The sequence below is a fragment of the Oratosquilla oratoria genome, chromosome 6, assembly GCF_046742065.1.
Source record: "Oratosquilla oratoria isolate Oo_2021 chromosome 6, ASM4674206v1, whole genome shotgun sequence".
Taxonomy (NCBI): domain Eukaryota; kingdom Metazoa; phylum Arthropoda; class Malacostraca; order Stomatopoda; family Squillidae; genus Oratosquilla; species Oratosquilla oratoria.
The window spans coordinates 68,396,632-68,419,079 of record NC_134782.1 but is presented as its reverse complement, the minus strand read 5'-3'; the positions used below and the strand labels follow the sequence as shown (position 1 = coordinate 68,419,079).

The window sequence follows — 22,448 nt, the reverse complement described above, 5'->3', positions numbered from 1 at the left end:
GAACCCATGCTGTGAGTTATGAATCAAATTATACCTCTGATATGATCCCTGATACTTTTTGCTATTAATGATTCCAGTATTTACCCATTACTAATGTCAAACTAATTGGGGTTCATTTAAGCATAAATTATTTATCATCCTTTTCAAAAACATAAACATTTACCTGCCATGATATAGGCACGAATCCATTGTTAATTTACTAAATACTTCTGTTAACTGTTTACAGATTTCAAATATACACTCTTTTAGCACTTTTGGAAAAAAATCATCTATACCAACTGGTGTGCCACGGCACCCAAAGGTGCCACCAAAATTCAGGGCAAAAATAATTTTCGTATTACCGACTCCGTCATCCATTTTTGTTCCTTAAAGCAGCACCAGTGTAAAGATGAGTATTTTCATATCCTGGGACAAAATTTTGTTACACTGATGTTGAATCAACAAAATACTGACAAACTAGAATTTAGCTTTTCTAATATGATTGATGATTTATGAAATTTTTGGCTTGAAGGCCAAGCGCTGGAGCCAGTAGGCCATTCAGCACTATTTTCTAATATGGGTGCCAGGGATTTCTGAAAGGCGTGGCAAGGGTGCCTCAAGCCAGAAAAGATTGGGAACCACTGATCTAGACCCAAGGGTTTTGTATCTGTAAGTCTATTAATCTGCTTGAATACATCTTCCTAGATAATGCTAGTTAGTCTACATCCCTCATCCCCTCTGAAGATCTGGGTGTAGTCAGGTACCATCCTCTCGTTTGTAGAGAGAAAATGTTTATTAAATGCCTTAATTTTTTCATTGAATCTATCAAGACAACCTCATTGGATTTAATTGGGCTTATCCTTTCCTTATTTTTAGTTCTGTGGAAATGAAGGATGCCCTTAGAGTTCCACTTGTCTGGCAACCTTAATTTCATAGTTGATATTTGGTCTTTGTATTTGAGCCAGTGCAAAGGAATATTCATTGGAGTAATCATAGAACCTCGGTAGGTTTTGTGACTGGAAGGCTGGTTGGTTGATATTGACTGTAGTTTACCATCACTTCAATCCTTTTGGACAATCTGATACTGCATGTGACTGGAAAGATAAGGTCCTTCAATCCTTTTGGACAATCTCAAACCACATGTAAGTGGAAGGATTATGTCAGTTATTTTTAGATAGGGGTGAGTGGAGAATGGCTGTATATAGATGATATTAATGGAAGGAAGGGAGTGGGTGGGGGATGGGAGGGGGGCTTATGGAGTATGGATATTTTGATGCAGCCAGATGGGATTTCTCCCTATCTGCTATTTTTCTGCATGAGGGGGGGTTGCCGATCAAGTGAAGCGGCCTTGTTGTGGATGTGCTTTGTCTTGTTGCATTACTTCTGACCCAGGGCAATGGACAGGATACAGGGATGAACTGCCATCCTTGAGGAACTAGGATGAGAGGGAGGAAAGGATGACTGGGAGTGGAATGGGTGGGGATGAAATGGGTGGGGCTGGGTACATTCCTTTTGACTTTGGCTACATCCCTGGTAAGGGAAGGTGGATACATGCCTTTTGACTTTGACTACCTCTCTGGTAAGGGGGAAAAAGCCCTTGTTATAGATAGAATTTTTAGTATGAACCACAAATCTACTCTTCTCATGCTACATGGATGAGCACTGTGGGGATCTGTCAATCCTTGAATAGTTGAAGAGCCAAAGTGTGAAATATTGGGGTAGTGTGGGAACTCTTGATGAAAAAAATACTTTAATAATGACAAAAAACAATTTATTTCCAAAGGAGGCATCCACTTTCTTTATGTAAGCTTTCCACCTGAGCACTCTGGAAGGCAAGGTGCTTGGGTATGTTGAGTGCATGGGATTTAGTATTCCAAGGGCTCTGGGTGAGGCAAAGGAATAGGCTGTGCATCCATGACTGCTAGTTTAGTAGGTTCTAATGGAATATTCTGTCAGCTCCCCCAGCTTATGTGAGGTAATAATTTTAGATCATAGGTTTGTAGGCAAGAGGTTTTTTGATGATTAAGGTGGGAAATTCAATTAGACGACAGTTGAGGCTCCGCCCCAGAAATAGAGTCTATTCGCCAACTGAGATAAGTGTTTCCTGGCTGCATCAAGGCTGTGAGACATAAATTAGCTTTACCCCAAAGAGATAGGACTGGAAGAAGGCCTTGCCTCACCCAAATTTAAGTATAAGGATTTTTTTTTATTTTTTTATGCTTGCACTCCATATGTTCATCAAAGTTATGGAGTCATGTAGGAAGAACATCCTCTCTCCTCTAATCTGTGGACAGTAGTAGTCATTTTTATATATATATATTTTTTTATCATACAACCACAATTCATTCAACAAAGTAAGTTTCATGTCATTTCAGCAACCTGGAAGCAGAACAGCATGTTTGATTGATTTGGTTTGATGTCACAAACTCCACCCTATCAGGAGTCTGGGACAGTGCCCCTTACAGAGGACTTAGTAGAGTGGAATTTAATGAGGCATGCCCTTAGTTCAACTCACCAGTGGCAGGGTTTGAACCACTATCACCTCAACCTTTGCTGCAAATAACAATGCCCTAACTTGCTCAGCCAGCGAGTATGTGAACTGAATTAAAGTTTTCTGCCCACCACATTGAACTCCACATTTCATTATGTATATACAATGTGATATGCAATTACTGGCTCAATAGTGTACTTGTATAATAATTTCTTTTTAGATTTTTCATGACCTGCTCAAGGTTGTCCATGAACCTCAGGAACAGAAAGGCCAGGTATGGGGAGTTTTGTCATTGTGTGTTGTAGTCCATAGAGGGTGCCAGTGATTTGGCACTATGCTGGCACAATAGCTTAAATGCCACTCCAGGGCATATGCCCCCCCCCCCCACCACCACCACCACCATGTGAGGGCCCTGAATATACTCCACTCCCATCCACCCCCTTCCCTCCCTCATATCTTGGCTCCTCCTGGATGATGGGTCATCCCTGCATCCTGTCTACTGCCCTGGGTCAGAAGCAGTGTCACAAGACACAGCACATCCACAGCAAGGCCACTTCATCATATCAGTAACCACCCACACTCCGTCCTCTCATGCAGAAATGGAGATGGGGAAAAATCTCTTCAGGCTGCATCAATTTATTTTTCACATGCTCCCTCACCCCCATCCCCCACCCACTCCCTTTCATGCATCACAGCATCATCCATACACAATTATTCTCCATTCACCCCTACCTTTTGTCTTCTCCCGTCCTTCCTCAACAGACATTCCCCTTTTTCCCAATGCCCCTTTTACCCCATCCATCCATCTCATCCTCGGTCACCCCCTCATGTTCACTCCTTCCATACCTACCTAATCTTTCTTCATTCATTCTTTCCATGTGTCCAAACCATCCTAATACTCTTTCATTAACCCTGTCTCCCAACTCCCTTTCCACCCCTGTTCTCCTTACCTCCTCTTTTCTCACTCTATCCAATCTAGTAACTCCTATCATACTCGTACTTCTCAGGCACCTCATCTCAAACACATTCAAACTCCTCTCTTCCTCCCTCATATTCCATGTTTCTGCCCCATACAGTGCTGTTGGCACAATCACTTAGCATCTATTCCCAAATGTCTATTTCTCCTTACACTTTTTAACCCCCCAAGGTTTACTTGCTTCTCTCAATCTACATTCTACCTCCACTTCCTCTCCTGCCACATTCGCACCCAATTATCTAAAACTATCCACTTCCTCTAGTCTCTGCATCTTTGTATAGTGGTGATTAGTGTTCTGCACATAATTGCCTTCTTCCAAGGCTTAACAAGGCTCTACAATGGTAAACTTCTTCAAAACTAAAGGAAAATCAAAGTATTCAAACAGTACGGAATGATAAAGGCAAAGGGGATATTCTTTTCATATAATTTTGTATAAAGATTTATATTCAATCACTGTGTACACATTCATTTTTCTCATTCATTCTATCAATGTTTCTACACAGCATTAAGTGTTTATGTATTACATGTGGAAATATTATTTACAAGCAATTGCAAGTTATGATGGAGAAAAAAAAAAAAAAAAAAAAAAGTAATGATTTCTGAACAATCACATGTCTTCTCGACTGAACTGTTTTGAGTGAATGTGCATGTGAAATAATCCCACCAGTAGACTTCACTCAAGCATAGTATAAAAGAAGATAAAGGTGGCAGTACCGCTTTCAACTAATTTGTTTATATCTATCCCAAATGTCAGTGTACCCAGAGATACATTAAATAAACACCCAAAACTGTGAACAGTTGAGGAAAATGAAAATTAACCCTTCTCCAGGCTATTTCTCACATATACATCAAATATAAACATTTGTAAAGAATCAAATTTTGTATAAACACTAAAATGATTATTGCATTACAAAAGATACAGGAAATAACAGTGAAGACAAGGACTGCACCAATTTTATGCTCTGGCCAACCATCAAAATAACAATTCTTTCCTTGTATGGTGAAAAAAAAGACATGTAGAAATAAAAATCTAACCTTATCATAAGGATGCAGAAATTAGTACCCCATGACAAGAATCATTTATCTCCTAAGTATCCCAAGACCAGAATTTAAGATCAGAAAGATGATATGGATACAGATATGAATATTTGTATGAAAAGGGTGTGTGCTTAGACTTGGCCACCACCCTTATAAGGGAAAAGGATTTTTGGTATGTGTATGTACATGTACATACCCACACATACACATATTATACAGTTGAACCTCAGATAACAAACAATCTGTTTGATGACTCCATTCTTAAACTAAAACCTTTGCTGATTGAAACAATTAAAGCAAATGTGCCAAAGCACTGCTGAGCCAGTATAATTGTGTGTACAGGTGTATGCATACATTCATACTCCAAAGTATATTCAAGGAAGAGTAAAAATTTCCACAAAACTTGTTTGTTAACAGATTTGTTCATTATCAGTTTCAACTGTATATATATAAAGAAGACAAGAAAAAAAAGAGAGCAAGAGACAGATATGGAGAAGGGTGGGACTGAACATGATTCAGTCTAAATTCTTTTGATAAATTTTTTTAAATAAAAAAAGGAATTCTTTTAAAATCTACAATCTTTTTGATAATGGGTAAAGCAATCAATAAAAACAATGAAATAAATAAAATAATAAGACAACTCTTTGCATTTACTGTTTGATTTCCACCATTGAAAATATAAATGCTTACTCCAAAAATAAAAATTAGACACTGCAAACATCACCATCTGACAAAAAAAATATCCAGCTGCATCCATGGTTTAGATAAGTGTATAGAAATATCGGCATTGGATATTGCAAACAGCAAATGGCTTGTGAGATACTGCATATTAATAAAAAGATACAAAAAAAAAAAAAAAAAAAAAAAAAAAAAAAAAAAAATGTTTATGACAAATATAGAAATGAACATGACTCACACGTAACATAATATAATTAAAAATATGAGCATCTGTCAAAGATGATACAGACAAATATTGGTTTCAATACACTTCCACTGTATTTAGCAAGCTATTTTCTGACCTACATGAGTATTTGTTACATTTCAAAACTCTTGGCACATCTGATAACAGTTTTCAAGTATCATTTCAAACAAAACATATTGACATTACCCAGTAATTTTGTTCTTGATTATATCCATAAAGATCAAATCTTTCAATCTCAATGAACACAACTTCCAAAATCTGGTAAAATAACTTGTTTAAAAAATTATTCTCCTCATTCTAATGAAATCCTATCTTGAGGTTAATGTACATAATTAGTTGAGATGTGTGTATACTTTGAATCAGCTATCCCCCTTTTAAATTGGTAAGGGCCTTTGTATATATATCTGTATACGTATAATCATGTTTACCTGTATGTTTATATACAGACCTTGGTAAATGTGTATATGTATATATATATATACAAACACAAACCAATGGCTTCTTCCTCCTTACAAGGGAGATGGTCATGTCATATTATATATATATATATATATATACATTGTTATGGCAACCAATGATGAATACCTGCAATTGATGGTCCTGTAAGATGGACTGTAGAGCTCCCCATTTTCAAAACCTGTCAACCCAACTCTTTATTAACTTCAGCTGTATATCTTACACTTTTTCAACAACAAAGTGCTGACAACCAGTGATTGCTCCCCTTCCCATACCACTTTCAGCCAGTGACTGGGAAACACCACCACACTAATACAACACAGATAACAGTCTGATGCTTCTCTAAGAGATTGGTGGGAGTGCCCAAGAACCATTGCCAGCCATGAAGGGACCACTGGTTTTCCACTTAATGAAACTCAAGTCAACAATTAATTTGTTAATCAATTAATTACACAGTTATGTATATCTGTACACGTCTTTATACGTTATATATATATATATATATAATGTATAAAGACGTGTACAGATATACATAACAATGTAATTAATTGATTAACAAATTAATTTTACTGATGACACTGTGCTTGTAGCAGGATCAGAGGAGGGTTTGAGGAAGTTAGTGACAGTTTGAGAAGGTGTGTGAAAGAAGGAAGCTGAAGATAAATGTGGGCAAAAGTAAGGTGATGAGATGTACAAGGGGAGAGAGTGACAGTAGCTGGAAGTGAACATTAAGGGTGAGAAACTTGAGGAAGTGGATAGTTTCAGATACTTGGGTGTGAATGTGACAGGAAAGGGAGGAGTGGGGGTGGAGGTAGAATGTAGATTGGGAGAAGTGAGTAAATGCCTTGGTGGATTAAAAAGTGTAATGAGAAATAGACATCTGGGAATGGATGCTAAGAGGAGGTTATATGAAGGAGTGATTGTGCCAACAGCAATGTACGGGGCAGAAACATGGAACATAAGAGAGGAAGAGAGAAGGAGTTTGAATGTGTTTGAGATGAAATGTCTGAGAAGTATGATAGGGGTTACTAGGCTAGAGTGAGAAATGAGGAGATGAGGAGGAGAACAGGGGTGGAAAGGGAGCTGGGAGATAGGGTTGATGAAAGAGTATTGGGATGGTTTGGACACATGGAAAGAATGAGTGAAGAAAGATTAGTAAAAGAAGTGTGGAAGGTGGAGGTGGAAGGAGTGAATATGAGGGGACATCCTAGGAAGAGATGGATGGATGGGGTGAAAGGGGCTTTACAAAAGAGAGGAATGTCTGTAGAGGAAGGATGGGAGAGGACAGAAGATAGGGGTGAATGGAGAAAGGGTTGTGTATAGATGAGGCTGTGATGCATGAGGGGGAGTGGGTGGGGGATGGGGGGGTAAGGAAGTATGTGTGAAAAAAAAATTTGATGCAGCCTGAAGGGATTTCTCCCAGTCTTCTCCTTTTCTGCATGAGGGGACGGAGAGGGGGGGTCCCCGAATTTATGAAGCGGCCTTCCTGTGGATGTGCTGTATCTTGCGACACTGCTTCTGACCCAGGGCAGTGGACAGGATGCAGGGATGACCCATCATCCAGGAGGTGCCAAGATAGGAGGGTGGAGGGGAGTGGAATATATGGGAAATGAAATGGATGGGTGTGATTTCTATGCCTTTTTCTTTTTGGCTACCCCCCGTGTAAGGGGGAAAAAGCCTTTGGTATATGTATGTATGCATATATATATATATGCATATATATATATATATATATATATATATATATGGATGAGTAAATGATACAACCAAAATTTTTTTTTCATGTCTACCCTGTATATTTCTCAAGTTGAAGAAATGGGGAGGGTTGAAAAGAAGCAGCTTCTGCTGTTAGGATCTGCTGTAGAGGTGCTGTCTTGCTGCACTGTCTCTGACCCAAGCAGTGTGGTGGGGAAATGGGTTTACTCTCAACTACAAAAAGCTAAGATGGGATGGACAACAAACTGGCTTTTGAATTGCTGTAGGGTTGGTGTATGCTATGCATTGGCCACAGTCTTATAAAGGGAAAGGGTTCTTTGGTGCATGTATATGTGTTTGTATGTATATATATATATATATATATATATATATATATATATAGATGATGATGATGATATGGTTTAACATCATACACTCCCCTCCTATTGGTGCCCCTCACAGAGGGCTTTGTAGCGCAGTGTGGTGGGGAAATGGGTTTACTCTCAACTACAAAAAGCTAAGATGGGATGGACAACAAACTGGCTTTTGAGTTGCTGTAGGGTTGGTGTATGCTATGCATTGGCCACAGTCTTATAAAGGGAAAGGGTTCTTTGGTGCATGTATATGTGTTTGTATGTATATATATATATATATAGATGATGATGATGATATGGTTTAACATCATACACTCCCCTCCTATCGGTGCCCCCTCACAGAGGGCTTTGTAGCGTGAAATTTAATGAACCATGCCCTTGGTTCAACTTCGCCGGTGGTAGGATTCGAACTGCCCTCACCTCAACCTTCGCCACAAGTAATGATGCCCTAACCTGATCAGTCAGTGTACATTCACACTATATGTGAGTTCAGCATACACAGGTATATACCAATGACCTTTTTTCTTTGTATGGGGTGTGGCAGAGTTGAAGCATACCTTCTCTCTTCAAGAGGAAGAATACTGAAAGAGGAATACCTTGTATCTTTATTCTGCCCCATTGAAGTCAACATACAATCTTTTGTTGTAGGTCTCCCCTACAATAGACCTATAGCTCCCAGGTAACCAGCTATGGCCACCAAATAAGCCCATAGGTCACTCAGTGTCACAGTGTCTTCTGTGTGGTGATTGCATCTAGAGCAGTTTGATTCTGTGGCCAAGCCTATTCTGTGCTAGTACTACCTTACAGATGGAAAGTGCTTGGAGTACAAGCATGCTAGTAAGGTTTTTACTTCTTTTGAGAGATTTTTCTCTGGGGATGATGTTTGGGGTGTTTTGTAGAGTATGTAGTGGTGTGTCCTGATGTGCTTGTTGAGTGTGGGTGTGCATGGTGATATGATACGGTTTAACATCACAAACTCCACCCTATCGGAAGGATAGGACATTGCCCCTCACAGAGGGCTTTGTAGCGTGGAATTTAATGAACCATGCCCTTGGTTCAACTTCGCTTGTGGCAGGATTTGAACTGCCCTCCCCTTGACCTTCGCCGCAAGTAACGACACCCTAACCTGTTCAGCCAGCGAGCTTCCTGTACAGGTGGTAGGTTGTTATATTTGGGTAATAAGCTGCTCTGAGTGTGTGTGTGTGTGTTTCACCATGGTCTTTTTGAATCACATGTTAGACTCGTGATCAACAGCTATTATCCTCCTGGAAGAGAGCTCAGAGCTCATATATGGTGTGTGTGTGTGCATGTACATGTGTGTGCACATGTGTTTACCTAGTCGTATCTTACAGGAAGGGGAGCTATGCTCATGGTGTCCTATCTTTGTATCTAGCAGAGTGAGTGAGTGAGTGAGTGAGTGAGTGAGTGAGTGAGTGAGTGAGTGCACTTCCATTCAGATGGTTGTACTTGTGATGTAATGAGATGGGTGAGTGACATTAAAGGCTCACAGACACAGACAAACAGGCAGACAGACAGACACACATGCACATAGTCTCAGTATCCAACAATTATACTTTGTTATAAACTCATGTATGGTTCCAGCTTCTGCTATATCATCCTCTTGGCTATTCCTGGAGTTAATGTATCTGTATGGAAAAGATATATTTTCATATCCTTTAGACATGTGACCTTTTGTGTGCATGTGTACATATATGATCATAATTATTAAATCAAGTTTCATTGACTGGAAGTCCATAGCCCCACTGTGGAGAACATAGCTTCATTTGTATATGTGTGGAACTTTCTGTCACTAGGTTATGGGAACTGGACAGGAAGAGAAGCCACCAGCTGTCATCTCTCATGTAATAAGGAGGAGAAAATGCAGTAGATATATCTTTCTTGTATATTACAATTACACACACACACACACTTTATATATAGGAGCCTGTATCAATCATTGAATTTCTAATGTTGTGGCTATGTACTGGGTGCATACATGTATTTACAATATAATGTATACATATCACTTAAGGTTATATTGTGAGGCACATACTTATACATAATCACAAGCAGCTGACCTGGGATTGCTAAGGTCATCAAGTACAGCTTACTGTATCACAGAACAAGTGGTGGTTCATCACTTACATTTGCAAACTTGGAACATGGTTCAATGAAGAGAAGAAACAAAATTTTCCTTTCCTAAGATAAACAAGTGAAGGGGTCTTAAGATAATAAAAAGCAACTGTAACTCTGTACATGAACTTAGTGGAACCTGTGAGTCAAGGTGAAAAATCTTATTTTGGTTGATGCTGTACAAATGATAATTTTGAAGGATGATAATAATAACAATAATAATAATAATAATAATAATGATAATAATAAAAATAAAAATGTGACTAGTCCAAGCACTAAAACACATGAGTCATAAATTATCTTCATTAAAAACCACTCATTTTACCTGAAAAGTTTATCTATCACCATCTGGGTATGAATTCATGATGGATCAAACAAACACAAACTATTCCTGGCAACCATTTCTTTAACCAAAACAAAAGAGCTCCGTTTGTACAAATGAAGATCATGCATTCACTTCCTCTTTGTGGAACTCCACATGAGAATTGAAGCCTTCTGAGTTGACAACTTGATGGCATACATCACAAACAGCAAATATTACTGAACAACCACGATTATTGTCTACATTTTGGTAAGCCTTCAGCACTTCCTGCAAGAGAAATCAAAATCAAAATTAGATTTTCACTTGACCACCTATGAACTATAATATATTCATCTAAAAGTCACACATACTGAATATGTACATACATACACACATATACATCTACCAAAATGCCTTTTCCAAGTATCACGGAGAGCATCCCAGTGAAAGCATGCACGCTCACCCAACACCCATTCCACACATACCCAAAACCCATCCACTGTCCCTATCTTGGAACTTTGTGGATGAAGGAGCATCCCTGTACTGTGGCACACTGCTTAGATCAAGGGCAATGCAGCAGGACACTATTTCCAGAGCAGGGCTCAAGAACCAGAACCGGTTTATACCATACTGCTTTGGTTACCCTTCTCCCTTTATCCATTTAAGAAATCTACATAGCAGACAAGAAGAATGTCCCTTCATCATTTCCTCACCTATTTACAACCTTCTCCATTCATTCCCATCTTTTGTACTCTCCTCCTTGGCCTCCTTCACCCTATCCATCTACCTCCATTCTTGGAATTTCCCTCAGATTCATTCCATCCCCTTCTTTCCACAATTTTTGCTGGCTTTTCCTCAATTATTCTTTCAATAACCTCAAGCCATCTAAGTACTCTTTGATCAACCCTATCTGCCAATTCTCTTCCCACCACCACACTTGCCTTTCCTCCACATTTCTCTCTATCCATCATCATAACACCCACCATACTTCTTAGTCACTTATCTCAAAACAAGTTTAAGTTATATTTTTCTGCTTTCTTCAAATTCTAAGTCTCTGCTCCTCAGCACCAAGAGAACAATCACTCCCACATACTCTTTGCATTCATTCCCAGATGTTTGTTTCTCATGGCACTTTTCATTCCTCCAGACATGTTCTTGCTTCAGAGCCAACAATGTGTACCTGCATGAAGTGGTCCAGCAAGATTGACAGTGAACCTGCCCATTTGAAAACTGTCAACTCCTTCAACTTCTTTTTGGGGGTGCAGCCCTGAGGTGCTAACACTTAGTCTCTAGACTGAGCCCAAGATTCCTCTCTGTCAACTTCATTTCTTACACCTTTTCACTCCTGAAGAGCAGACAATTGGTGACTGCTTCCCTCCTGCTACCACTTTTAAACAGTGACATAGAAACAATCCTACACAGTCAACAGTCCACACTTTCTTCACGAGAGAGATCTGTAAGAAGACCTAAGGACTCCAAACCACCTTGGGGCTGCAGGTTTTCCACTTAGTGAAACTTAAGAACAAAAGCATGAAGGAGACTGCAAGAGACCATAAGACCTACACTAAACAGTTCCATGTCCATTACCACCTATCATCCCCATCCATAAAGTTGTCTAACCTTTTCTTAAAATAACCAATAGTTTCTGCCCTCACTACCTGGTTAAATCTATTCCATTCGTTGATCACTCTATTGCCTATTTCTTAAATCTAAAATTGTCCAATTCAAACCCATTACTGTGAGTCCTGCCCTGTTGTCTTAACATAATGACCTCGTCTGCATCCCCCTTGTTAACCTCTTCACTCCGGGGCACATCACACGTCTGGCAGCATTAGCTGACCGATGTGCGATGTTGCGTCATAATAATCGCATTATAAAAAATAAAGTCAGTGCTCAATCGTTCGTTCTCTTTCACCCGTGTATTTTGATAACCATAGAAAATATGATGAAGCCAGTTTAGAGAATGGAGGTTACGTAGGTATGACTACAATAAATATAATCAAGATGCCAACGTCGGCATCATCGAGTACCCACTTGCTCCTCATGCCGCCTATGTAGGCATCACCGTATGGAAGTGGTTAAAGGCCACAATTATCATATTTACTTGCTTCCCTTACTCTATAATTCATCTCTGCCTCTACTCCTCCATGAGTCTCCAGCAAGAGAGATCTGGGGCAATGAAATGACCAATTGTGACCCCAAATACTTACATTTCTCCACTTCCTCCAGCTTCTCACCATCACCATTGGCCCTTGTACATCTTGTTACTTTACGTTGGTACACAACCCTCCCAACAGCTGAAACTGGTTTACCCCTACTGTTTCTTTATGCAGTGATGCCCTCCCCTCATTCTCTTTTCTAGAGAATATATAGAGACTATTCCTTTGATAAAAAAAAAAAAAAAAAAAAAAAAAAAAAAAAAAAAAAATAAAAAAAAAAAAAAAAAAAAAAAAAACCGCGGCCTTGCTGTGGATGTCCTGTGACACTGCTTCTGACCCAGGGCAGTGGACAGGATGCAGGGATGACCCATCATCCAGGAGGTGCCAAGATAAGAGGGAGGGAGGAGGGTGGAGGGAAGTGGAATATATAGGAAATGGAATGGGTGGGAGTGGTTTCTATGCCTTTTTCTTTTTGGCTATCCCCCATGTAGGGGGAAAAAGCCTTTGGTATAAGTATGTATGTATTCCTTTGAGCCATATCATCCATTTATCCATTCACAATCTCCCTTCATGCATTCCTTATCACCTGCACTCTTTCCTTTCTACTCTACAGACATACCACATGCATCCAAAGCTCTTGTTTACCCCATCCATCCCATTCTAGGTCTAGAAAATTATCATTTACATACACTAACAGCCCTTTCCCCCTTATAAGGGGATGGTGTAGTCAAAGTGTACACCCACATCATACACATTTAAAATATATTCAACCACCCTTCCCATCTCAGTACCTTGGAAATGAAGGGTCACCCTGTCCTGCCACAATGCTTGGTTCAAGAGCAATGCAGCAAGGTACAGCTCTCCCACAGGAGGCTCAAACAGCTGGAGCTAATATACCCCACCTCCCACTGTTTCATTATACGTTGTGAAAAAACATACATACATATACCAAGGCTTTTTCCCTCTTACAAGGGAGGTAGCCAAAAAGGAAAAGGCATTAAATCATTCCCACCCATTCCATCCCTGAATACACTCCACACCCCTCCACCCTTGTGAAAAAACACTTTCAATTAAAGAAGGAACTCAAAACTTACCAGTTGTTTCTTTATGTCTGGAAGTAGAACTAGAAGTTCAGGAAGTATTTCATGGAAGGTAGCCTTGCCCATAACTTCCTTGCATTGTTTATAGTAGTCAAGCCCAGAGAGTTCTCCACTCCTAAGCTGGCTAGCAAGAAGCTTGAAAGTGTCAAACTTTACACTGTCACCCTTGCAACAATCATGTATGGTCTTGATAAGATCCTTGTTACGCTGTTCAAAGTTTGGTGGCAGGATAAAGGAGTGAGTCACTGGAGGTTGTGAGGCAAGAGCAGATGCACCACTGCCACTGCTTTCCGATGTTGGGGAAATAGCAAACTTTTCTCCTGAACTACTGAAAAACGTCATGTCCGTAGCACTAAAACCTGGTGGAACCTTAGCTTTCTTTGAGAAACCTGGTGGTACAGCTGACACTTTCGGTTGTAATGACCAAGTGGATGTTGACAGTGGTGAAGAACAAGGCCTTCCCCCTCCAAGCCCTCCAAGAGTGGGGAAATCACCATCACTGTCAAACTTAGGAGGGGCCTTTAATGTTCCTATCTTCAGTTCCGACTTCTTCCTTTCATTCAGAGTGTCACTAGTGATTAAGTTAACATTGGACTGAGGTGCAGAAAGAGCAGACTCGTATTCACCCACTTTCCCCCAACTTAAGTCTTCTTTCGGACCTTCCTCGTCACTTTCATCAAAAATGTTACTGAGACCAATAGGCTTCTTTTTCCCTGCAGGTTTTGTGTTACCATTGGTTACATTTCCTTGTGAAGAACCATCACCACTTATTCCTCTGCCTCCCTTTTTCTTTTTCTTGCCTTTTCCTATTCCACCATTTCCTTCTCCAGGTTCTGAGGGCCTAGGTATGTTGTCTGTTGTTTTGGTCCAAGAGTTGTTAACAGGAATGGTCAAACTACTACGCCCATGATAATTTTTCATATGTTGTTGACTACTGGAAGAGGGAGCTAAGGAAGGAAAGTCCTTCTGTTGAAAACTCTTTCCTGGCTTACTTGTGGGTGCAGCACATCTTTTAGGAGCAAGTGACGGAAAGTCGTCAAAATTATTGGAAAGTTTTGAGGAAGGCATGACTGTGGGGGTACTAGGAGTGGTGGTGGTAGTTTGTCCCCATGAAATAGAACCTGGGCCAGCAGATGTATTTTTAGATGAAATGTGGAGAGCAGGAAAATCTTCATCTAATCCCTTTTGCCGAGGTGGCTGTGGGCCACCACTACTCTGCTGGCCACCGCCACTCTGCACCGTAATATTACCACTATGTGATATCACACCAATACGTGCTTTGGGTTTCGTTGCATCAGATGGGACTTGAGTTGTGGCAGGAACTGTTCGATTGTATTGGATTGAAACATTTGGGCCATTTGGTCTTTGCCCTGTAATACTATTGTCTGCTGTGGCAGTGGTCTTCTTAGTATATTTCAAATGAACTGAAGTACCAGGTGAGGAAGGAGATTGGGGTGACTGGGCTGTACTAACAGTTACACTTGTGGTTCCTCTGGATACACTTGCACCCAATGACGGAAAATCTTCCTCATCTAATTGTCGACGACTACCACCACTACTTGCCCGAATTGTTAATCTATTTTGTTGTGCTACTTTGTACGCTAAGGATTTTTTACTTCCACCTCCCCCTGCCTCCCCACCAGGCCCTGGTCCCGCTCCATTTAAAGTCGGAAAATCTTGAACACAATTTATATCTATTGACTGCTGTGATGGAGCTGGAGCCCTTGGTTCTGCTATTAATGCCTGGCCAATATCATTGTAGTCTCTCTCCCGCCTGAAAAAAAATATATATATTTATAAATACCCTGGTGGTATATAGAAATACATAAGGAAAAGAAAAGTCTTGCACTGAAATACCTTTTCACTTTTTGCTACTGAAAGTGTCAAAGCTGGATAACATCATCTGGCATTAGCCTTGTAAAGCAAACTATACAATTCAGCATTCTATTTAGTCATTGATAATTCACACACACTTAATTCACAATAGTAGAGAAATTAATCAAGACAGGTTTAACACTAATATGTGTACCACAAGCCAAATAAAAGTTTTACGTTAACCACTTTAAAACCTTCAGATCAGTGGAGATTTGAGACAGGTTTAACCCCTTTCAGTACACTGAATCAAACAATATTTCCCTGTGAGGTACAGTAGAACCTTGTTTATTTGGAAACCATGCATATATACATACCATCTACAAATATGTTACCACAGACTCAGACTATACACCCTTTATAGACAGTCAGACAAAACTCATAATACATAATCTCAAGCACTCATCTGCCTGTGGCCCTGATAACATAAGTAACATCCACAATGGAGCAGAATTGAACACCCCTTTGATCCACATCCATTTGCAGCCACTCTCCATTTACTCCTTCCATTCCTAATAAAACTAAGAGCACACCTTTAATCATGCCAACAGAACAACACCATAACAGTAAATATATATACATAACAAAGGGTTTCTCTCCCCTCACAGGCAGTGGCCAGGTCAAAAACACATCTATCTAAAGATCAATCATTCATTGCCCCTACCATCTGAGTACCTCATTAAAAGTCATGCCTGCCCCCCACCACACCACTCAGGCCAAGGCACTGCAGTCCAAAGCAGGGCACCACAACTGGAGGCGCTCTCTCTCACTGCATTGCCTTTCACCTGTGCACTGCATCAAGGGACAGGGATGACCCTTTGTTCATGAGGTGATTAGATGGTAGGGGGTAGTGAATAGGTTTTGGATGTGTGTTACATTGGTGTGGGTTGGATGTATGCCTTCACTCAGGCATCTACCTTTGCTCAATATATATTTTTTTAAGAAGTTGGAAAAGGAAGACACTAGTCTAGTTCAAAGTTTATTCCTAACCAGTTTTGCCCTAAGCTTCTTCAGAAGAAAGTTAGGGCAAAACCTGTTGGGAATAAACTCAGAACTAGACCAGTGTCCTCTTTTTCCACCTTCTTCAACTGGTCACAATGTCTCACCAAATATATATTTTTTCTTTTCCACAATCCTGCACCCACCTTCCTCCACGTCCTCTTCCACCTCTTCCTCTGCCACTGCCTCCACCTCGCTGAGATGAGTCTTGTCTATGGTTAACAGTAAATTCAATATCAACAGTTCTTGCCTGACGGGCTGCTTGTTTAGACATATTTTGAGAATGTTGCTGTGTACAATGAGCTGGAATAAAAAGCAATCTTTGTCATCACATACAGGACCTTACATAATATGAATAAAATAATATACATGCTTGCCTCTTTCATAAAGGATACTATTACTCCTTTCATGGTTAAAGAAAGTATGGGAAAAATGGGAGATAAGCCAGTTGCTGTTTGTTGATGACACTGCACTTGTGGCAGTAACTTGGAAACGAGTATTAAGGGAGAGAGACTGGAGGAAGTGGATAGTTTTAGATACTTAGGGGTGCATGTGGCAGGAGGTGGAGGTAGATTATAGAATGAGAGAAGCAAGTAAATGCCTTGGGGGATTAAAAAGTGTAATGAGAAATAAGACATTTGGGAATGGATGCTAAGAGAAGATTGTATGAAGGGGTGATTACCAACAACACTGTATGGGGCAGAAACATGAAACATAAGAGAGGAAGAGTTTAAATGTATTTGAGATGAAATGTACGAGAAGTATGGTAGGGGTTACAAGGCTGGATAGTGAGAAATGAGGTGAGGAGGAGAGCAGGGCTGAAAAAGGAGTTGAGAGATAGGGTGGATGAAAGAGTATTGGAATGGTCTGGACATGGAAAGAATGAGTGAAGATTAGTAAAAGGGATGTGATGTAGAGGTGGAAACCGAGGATGAGATGGATGTAGTGAAAGGGGTGTTGAGAAAGAGGGAGATATCTGCTGAGGAAAGAAGGGAGAGGGAGAAGACGGAAGATAGGGGTGAGTGGAGTATGGTTGTGTATTAATGATGCTTTGATGCATGGAAGGGCATGGGTGGGGGATGGAGGGGTTAGGGAGTGGTTATGTGTGATTGATATTTTGATGCATGAGGGGATAGAAAGGGGGGCTGCCAATTAAATGAAGTGGCCTTGCTGTGGATGTGCTGTGTCTTGCTGCATTGCTTCTGTCTCAGGGTAATGGGCGAGATGCAGGGATGACTTGTCATCCAGGAGAAGCCAAGAAAAGAGGAAAGGAGGTGAGAGATGGTGAATGGGTGCAGAGTGGGTGGGGGTGAAATGGGTGGGAGTGGAATTATGCCTTTTGACTTTAGTTACCTCCCTTGTAAGGAGGAAAAAGCCCTTGGTATATGTACGTATATATGTAAGAAATCAAGGGGAACAAAAGAAATCATGATATGTAGTAAATGTCAACACAGCTATGCGGACCACATGTGCATCCCTACTCACACTGTGGCACTAACTGATGCAATCTCCCTCCTCTCTCTCTCACACACACACATACAGAGTTGCTGTCAAATACATCATCTAAAAGGACAAGGTAACAAAAAGCAATAGACAAAACAATATCATGCTAGATATATGCAGTCATGAGTTCTAATGCCAGGGTTGCTAGCATGCGATATTTATACTGAAATTATGATTATTCATAGTAAAAATTACAGTATTAGTTTAAAACTTCAGGGTGTTATTGAAACCTGAAACTATCTGCAATTTTTCAACATTTTCATAGTTTTTAATTCTTTACCTCTATGAAGCAGACTAATGTCCTTAATACATCTCCACATCCATTCCTTCATTCACTGCCAATTTTTTTCATTATAAGGAAGGTAGCAGGCCAAGGCATATACCCACACCCATTTGTTTCTCTTCTATCTTGTGACTTGAAATCCAATGTAGTGTTATGCAGAAACAAGTGCTTCATATCCCACACACTTTTATTTTCACACATCACCTCCAAACTTCTGCCAAACACTCTTGCATGACCTCCCTTACCACTCTATCCACATGCACTTTAAATAACAAAGGCAACATCACACAACCCTGATTAAACCCTATATTTACCTTAAACCATCCACTATTCATTCCTGACCCTAACTCATGTAAAAACATTTGGCCACCTACAACAGGCTTCTCTTATTTACCATATATTTCCGTGTATAAGACGACCTTTGTATAAGACGAGGTACAAAATTAGAGCAATTTTTTATGAATTCATCTCATATCGGTAGTATAAGACGACTGCTAAATCACAAAAGCATCAGTGTATCAAACCTACCGTACAAAAAGAATTGTTTTGATTACATTTATCAGCTGTTTTTTCCACTTTTTCTCTTATCATTCTCATTACTTAACTGTATCCTTATACCAGATAAATTACTTACTGTATCCTTATAAATTCAAAATAAATGAAATAACAAAGCAAATCATGTATCATGATTTTCTGAGAACACACGTCAACTAACAAAAATGATTTGTTTACGTTCCTGGTTCAACTACTGTAATATATTTTTTTTATTGATAAATAAACGTTTTATGTACTGTAATCCAAAATTTTTATTTTCAGTCTTAAAAATTACTGAAAAGTTAGCGAAAGAAAAAGGTTGCTATGAATGCAACCAGTGCTCGATGTTTACATTTTTTTCAGCTGTGTTAAATGTGTTTACATAGAGTAGTTAAAAGTACCGTAATTTCATTAATATAGAATTATTCCTCGAATTCATTAACAATTGCCATTTACTATAAAGATATACCAATAATATATAAGGTAAATATGGTTTAATTACCTTTATTACCAGTTCTTATCATAATGTGAATCATTTCCTGTGTATCAGTGGTTATTGGCAGGCTAGCCTACCAAGTCATCTCACGTAGAATTCAAGGTCTGATTTTTATAATGGTAGTATAAGACGACCCCCAATTTTAAGGGGTGAATTTTTGGATTTTAGGGTCGTCTTATACGTGGAAATATATGGTAATACATGGTCAGCACAGGGGCAATGAAGAACAACTGAGAATGGCACTGCAAGATGAATACCAGGATCATTTCACACATCCATCTTCAAAACACATTAAACAAGCCCATTCATTTCAGCACCTCCAGGATGAAGGACATCCACCACCACCATTACATACACACCTGTTACCCTTGATCTCTCTTGCAAAAGACCCATGGCTTCAGGTAACCAGCAATGGTCTTGCCATTCAAAAACCAAATGAAAGGAAGCAATAATCTCTGAACATGGCTTACCTTGTAAATCCAGTTTAGTACGGAAGACGGATGTAAATCTTTCTTCTATACAGTTACCTTCTTCACATAAGTAATGGTCAGACCGAAAGTGTTCACGAAGGGCATCGTAATCACTGTGGGTAAAATAAAAAAGAATACATAAATAAATAAATAAAATAAAATAATAATAAGAAGAAGAATAAATAAATAAACTTCCAAAAGTCTTGACTACCCTCCCCCCTTAAAAATGTTCCCAAGTAAAACTAGAATTCTTCAGCTTACATACAAAATCAATTTAAAGATACACATTAAACAATTACATATTCTGCAGTAATCGATATCTGCTTCAATATCTGAATTGGAGCTATTTCCTCTCGTGACATTCTATATACTTACTAAAACTGTCTCATTAGCAATATAAGAGGTGTTAAATCAGATGCATTTGGTCCCAAAGCTATAATATTACTATAAAGTATAAGCAGGAATAACACTGGTATGACACCAGAAAAGTTTACAAGATAAAGTATCCCCAAATTTTTCCTTTTACTTTTTTGTTTAATTTTTTTTTTGCCAATACCCATTCTGTAAGGTGGGTTGCCATGAATGCCTTTCTAAAAATATTTACAAATTCAAAGTGGAGTAGCTTTTAACATGTGCTCAGTTTTATTCATCTCATGTACTTGAGGTCACACATGGCAGGGAACTGAGAAGTGGATATGGAGATGAATTATAAAGTGAAGGACAATTAAATGCCTGGGTGTAATAAGAAAATAAAAAAATGTTACAAGAAATGGATAACTGGGGATGAATGTAATGAGAAGGTTGTATGAAGGAGTGATTGTACTCCTGGCACTGGACGAAACTGATTTGGAATTTATAGGAGGAAGAAAGAGTCTGAAGTGTTAGAGATGATGATTTCAAAAATATGGTAGGTGTTATAACAAGCAGTGGATGTGGGTTAGGGATGACCCTTCATCCACATGGAGCTAATACAGTAGGGATAACAAACAGGTTTTGGATGAGTGTGGAATGGGTGAAGTGTGAGACATATTTGGACTCTGCCACCCCTTTATATAGAAGAAACAGCCTTTTGATGAGTGCACATTTATGTATGTCTGTATGTGTGAAGACTGATTAAGAAAACATGAGCCCATGAGAATCATTCCTTTCTTGTGCACTACAATCAGGTAGATACATACAAACTCATCACAAAATAAACACTCCAAGACCAACCACCAAACTATTTATTCCACCAAAGTCTTCCAAACATCAGTGCTACAGAGAAATCCCTCCCGTAACAACCAAAAAACACACCATCAGGTCACCATCTAGCTTTAAAACAATACAAACACAGAATAGCACTGGCTAATAATGCAAATGGGCTCAGACGTATTCACCACATGGACAGCATTCTACCTACATTGCCCATTCTAGCCTTACCCACATACATAAATACATACATACATATACCAAAGGTTTTTTCCCCCTTACACAGGAGGTAGCCAAAAAGAAAAAGACATAGAAACCATTCCCACCCATTCCATCCCCTCCACCCTCTTCCCTCCCTAACATCTTGGCACCTCCTGGATGGCGGGTCATCCCTGCATCCTGTCCATGGCCCTGGGTCAGAAGCTGTGTCGCAAGACAGAGCACATCCACCGCTTCATTAATTCAGCAACCCCCCTCTCCATCCCCTCATGCAGAAAAGGAGAAGATGGGGAGAAATCCCTTTGGACTGCATAAATTTATTTCTCATACATATCCCCTCACCCCACATCCCCCACCCTCTCATGCATCACAGCATCATCCAGACACAACCTTTCTCCATTCACCTCTATCTTCTGTCCTCTCCCATCCTTCCTCAACAGACATTCCTCTTTTTTGTAATGCCCCTTTTACCCCATCCATCCATCTCATCCTAGGATGCCCCCTCATATTCACTCTTTCCACCTCTGCCTTTCACACCTCTTTTACTAATCTTAATTCACCCATTCTTTCCATGTGTCCAAACCATCCTAACACTCTCATCAACCTTATCTCCCAACTCCCTTTTTACCCGTTTTCCTCCTCACCTCCTCATTTCTCACTCTATCTAGTCTAGTAACCCCTATCATACTTCTCAGAAGTTTCATCTCAGACACATTCAAACTCCTTCTCTCTTCCTCTCTATGTTCCATGTTTCTGCCCCATACGGTGCTGTTGGCACAATCTCTCCTTCATATAAACTCCTCTTAGCATCCATTCCCAAATGTCTATTTCTCATTACACTTTTTAATCCATCAAGACATCTACTCGCTTCTCTCAATCTACATTCTACCTCCACCTTCACTCCTCCCTTTCCTGCCACATTCATACCCAAGTATCTAAAACTATCCACTTCCTCCAGTCTCTCTCCCTTAATACTCACTTCCAGCCTGCTGCCACTCTCTCCCCTTGTACATCTCATCACCTTACTTTTGCACACATTTATCTTCAGCTTTCTTTTTTCACACACCTTCTCAAACTCTGTCACTAACTTCCTCAATACCTCCCCTGATCCTGCTACATGCTCAGTGTCATCCGCAAACAACAATTGGCTCACCTCCCACTTTTCTCCATTTTCTTTAACCATCTCCAATCCCAGGGGTGAATGGAGAGTGGTTGTATATGGATGATGTTGTGATGCATGAGGTGGAATGGGCGGGGGGG

The 22,448-nt window shown here is 39.8% G+C and overlaps 1 protein-coding gene across 1 annotated transcript in view; it reads right to left on the bottom strand.

Annotated features, from left to right (window-relative positions):
• Window positions 1–7,931: 7,931 nt before the first annotated feature.
• LOC143026566 (E3 ubiquitin-protein ligase ZNF598) overlaps window positions 7,932–22,448 on the bottom strand; it is a 29,093-nt gene continuing 14,576 nt past the window's right edge. The window contains exons 4-7 of the mRNA XM_076187175.1: window positions 19,782–19,894; window positions 16,642–16,798; window positions 13,619–15,398; window positions 7,932–10,653 (exon numbers count right to left, since the gene is read on the bottom strand). Coding sequence (XP_076043290.1) covers window positions 10,510–10,653; window positions 13,619–15,398; window positions 16,642–16,798; window positions 19,782–19,894 — 2,194 coding nt within the window. The 3' untranslated portion in view covers window positions 7,932–10,509. The remainder of the gene's footprint in view (window positions 10,654–13,618; window positions 15,399–16,641; window positions 16,799–19,781; window positions 19,895–22,448) is intronic.